This window comes from Merops nubicus, unplaced genomic scaffold (assembly GCF_000691845.1).
Source record: "Merops nubicus isolate BGI_N331 unplaced genomic scaffold, ASM69184v1 scaffold27280, whole genome shotgun sequence".
NCBI lineage: Eukaryota > Metazoa > Chordata > Aves > Coraciiformes > Meropidae > Merops > Merops nubicus.
Window position 1 is genome coordinate 8,668 of NW_008582628.1, and position 2,104 is coordinate 10,771.

The window sequence follows — 2,104 nt, forward strand, 5'->3', positions numbered from 1 at the left end:
AGAGTCACTGGGGTGGCATTGCCCATCCCACCCCCCTGTGCCCAGCCCAGCCCAAGGATGGGCTTAAACAGCCCTTCTGAGCAGGGGGAGTGCAGAAAAATGGGAGAAGATGACGCTCTGTTGTTGCACAAAGGGAAAAGTGGCTTCAGACCGGCCTGAGATTTAATGCTCCGAGATCAGGGTGAGAGGATTCAGCCTGGGAAGGGCCAAATCCCAGCTCTGCTCACAGAGGAGTTGGCATCAAGGGTTTCCCAAGATAAATGGGTTGAGGGGAGCTGGGACTTCCTCCTCCCCACTGGCCTGAGCAGCTTCCCAGGGCCGTGACACCATCATGAAGGCAATGCCTTCATGGGGCAGCTTCAAACCCGAGGGCAATGATGGAAAAAGTCCAACATTCAGGTATCCCAAAATCCCCATGAAACACCATTGCCTTGAGAGCATCCACCCCAAACCCCCCAAACCTCCTGAACCTGCAAACAGCCCCGATCCTACCCCCCCAGAGCTCCTTGCTCTGCTTCCTTTGGGGCTGAAATTCGGATCTGCACAGGGCGAGGCACGAACAGAAGGTCCCTTGACCATGGGACCGTTTCTCACCCTGCAAAACTCTTACCAAAAATCCCCGGCAGCTTGTTGGGATGCGGGAGGTCGTTGGTCTTCTTGGGGTGCCTCCTCCTGGGGGGTCTGGCTGCCCGTGTGACACGTGTGGGGCCGGGGCTGGCCCGGAAAAACGTCACCATGAAGGGCTGCTTGGAACGGGGCCCCCGGCGCCCCAACAGCCCCGCCGAGCCGGGGTCCACGCTGTGCCCTGCAAGGGTGGCACCCAAGGGTGGGTTTGCTCTCAGAATGAGCTCGTTTGGTTAAAGCAAGGAGGAAAAAAAATGCAAGAAATTGGCAAGGTAGGGCTGTGGGTTTAGTATCCCAAGCTGGACTGCTGGACCCCCCCACCCTGGGGCTCCCATTCTGCTGTTGGCCACCCTGGGTGGGTGGGTGGGTGGTGGGCAGCTCACAGAGGTAGCACAGCCTTGTCCTGCATGGTCACCAGAACGTGATGGTCACAGTGATTTAGGGAGAAAAAACAAGTGAGACCCATTTTCCCCTTTGCCCCTGGGGAGGAAAGCTCGGTGTGCTGGGATGGGTGGATGGATGGGGCATCCACGGCTGCAATTTTGGCTCCCCACGAGTGGACATGCTCTTTGTGCCCCTCAGCACCGTGACTGTGCACTTGCAAAAGGCACCTTTGGAGCAGATTTGATCCCTTGGTAAGAAGAGGGTTAATCCTCCAGCGCACACCCCGAGGATCCCTCCAGGTAAGGAGTTCATTAAGTGCTAATGGGGTTATTACAGCCCACACCAGGAGCCCCATTAGCATTAATGTCCTTGGGAAGCTTCTTGCCTGCAAACCCAGCTGAATTTTGGCACCCACAGTTCTCCATCACAGCTGGAAACTTAAAATCACAGGGAGACGAATCTCCCATCGCTGTCATCCACCTCGGCACCGGGAGGGGATGAGGACACCAGTTCCTGGGGATTTGGCCCCAAAAGCTGGAGGTGGGTTAGGCAGGCTTACCATCATCTGTCTCCACGTAGAGTCGCAGCCCCAGGTTGTATTTCTGATCCACCAACCAGTGGTTGCTGGCAGCTGTGACGTCAAACACCAGCCAGCCCTCGGTCCCGGCACGCAGGTCCTGGACATCCAGCAGGAACAGGTCAGACTCCCTGTGGGAATGGGGAAAACCCAACAGGTGAGTGGCTGTACCCAAAGGGCACCAGCACCAGCGAGAACTCATGCAAATGACTCTTCAGTGCCTGTGTCCGGGCAGGTCCTGGCACAGCCAGGACAGGATGGTGGCTCCTGGTGCCTCGGGCTGTGCTGGACATGATGGGGACACCCTGGCAACTGCCCTGGGAAGAGCCTCTTGCCAGCCCTGCCCGGGAAGCTGAGGTGTGGCACTGCCCGGGGGAACAGCCGGCCGTGCGGTGCTGCTTCCCTCCGTGCTGGGAAGGGAAAGTGCTGGGGCTTGTGCTAGTGTGGCAGCCCATCTCCATCATCTTCACCTTCACCCCCATCTCTATCTCCATCTCCATCTTCACCCCCACCCCCATC

At 58.0% G+C, this 2,104-nt stretch overlaps 1 protein-coding gene across 1 annotated transcript in view; it reads right to left on the bottom strand.

Moving 5' to 3' along the window:
- BMP8A (bone morphogenetic protein 8a) overlaps positions 1-1,750 on the bottom strand; it is a gene marked incomplete at its 5' end in the record, with an annotated part of 4,723 nt that extends 2,973 nt beyond the window's left edge. Inside the window, 2 exon segments of the mRNA XM_008938342.1 lie at positions 605-805; positions 1,568-1,750. Coding sequence (XP_008936590.1) covers positions 605-805; positions 1,568-1,750 — 384 coding nt within the window.
- Between the last annotated feature and the right edge of the window lie 354 nt (positions 1,751-2,104).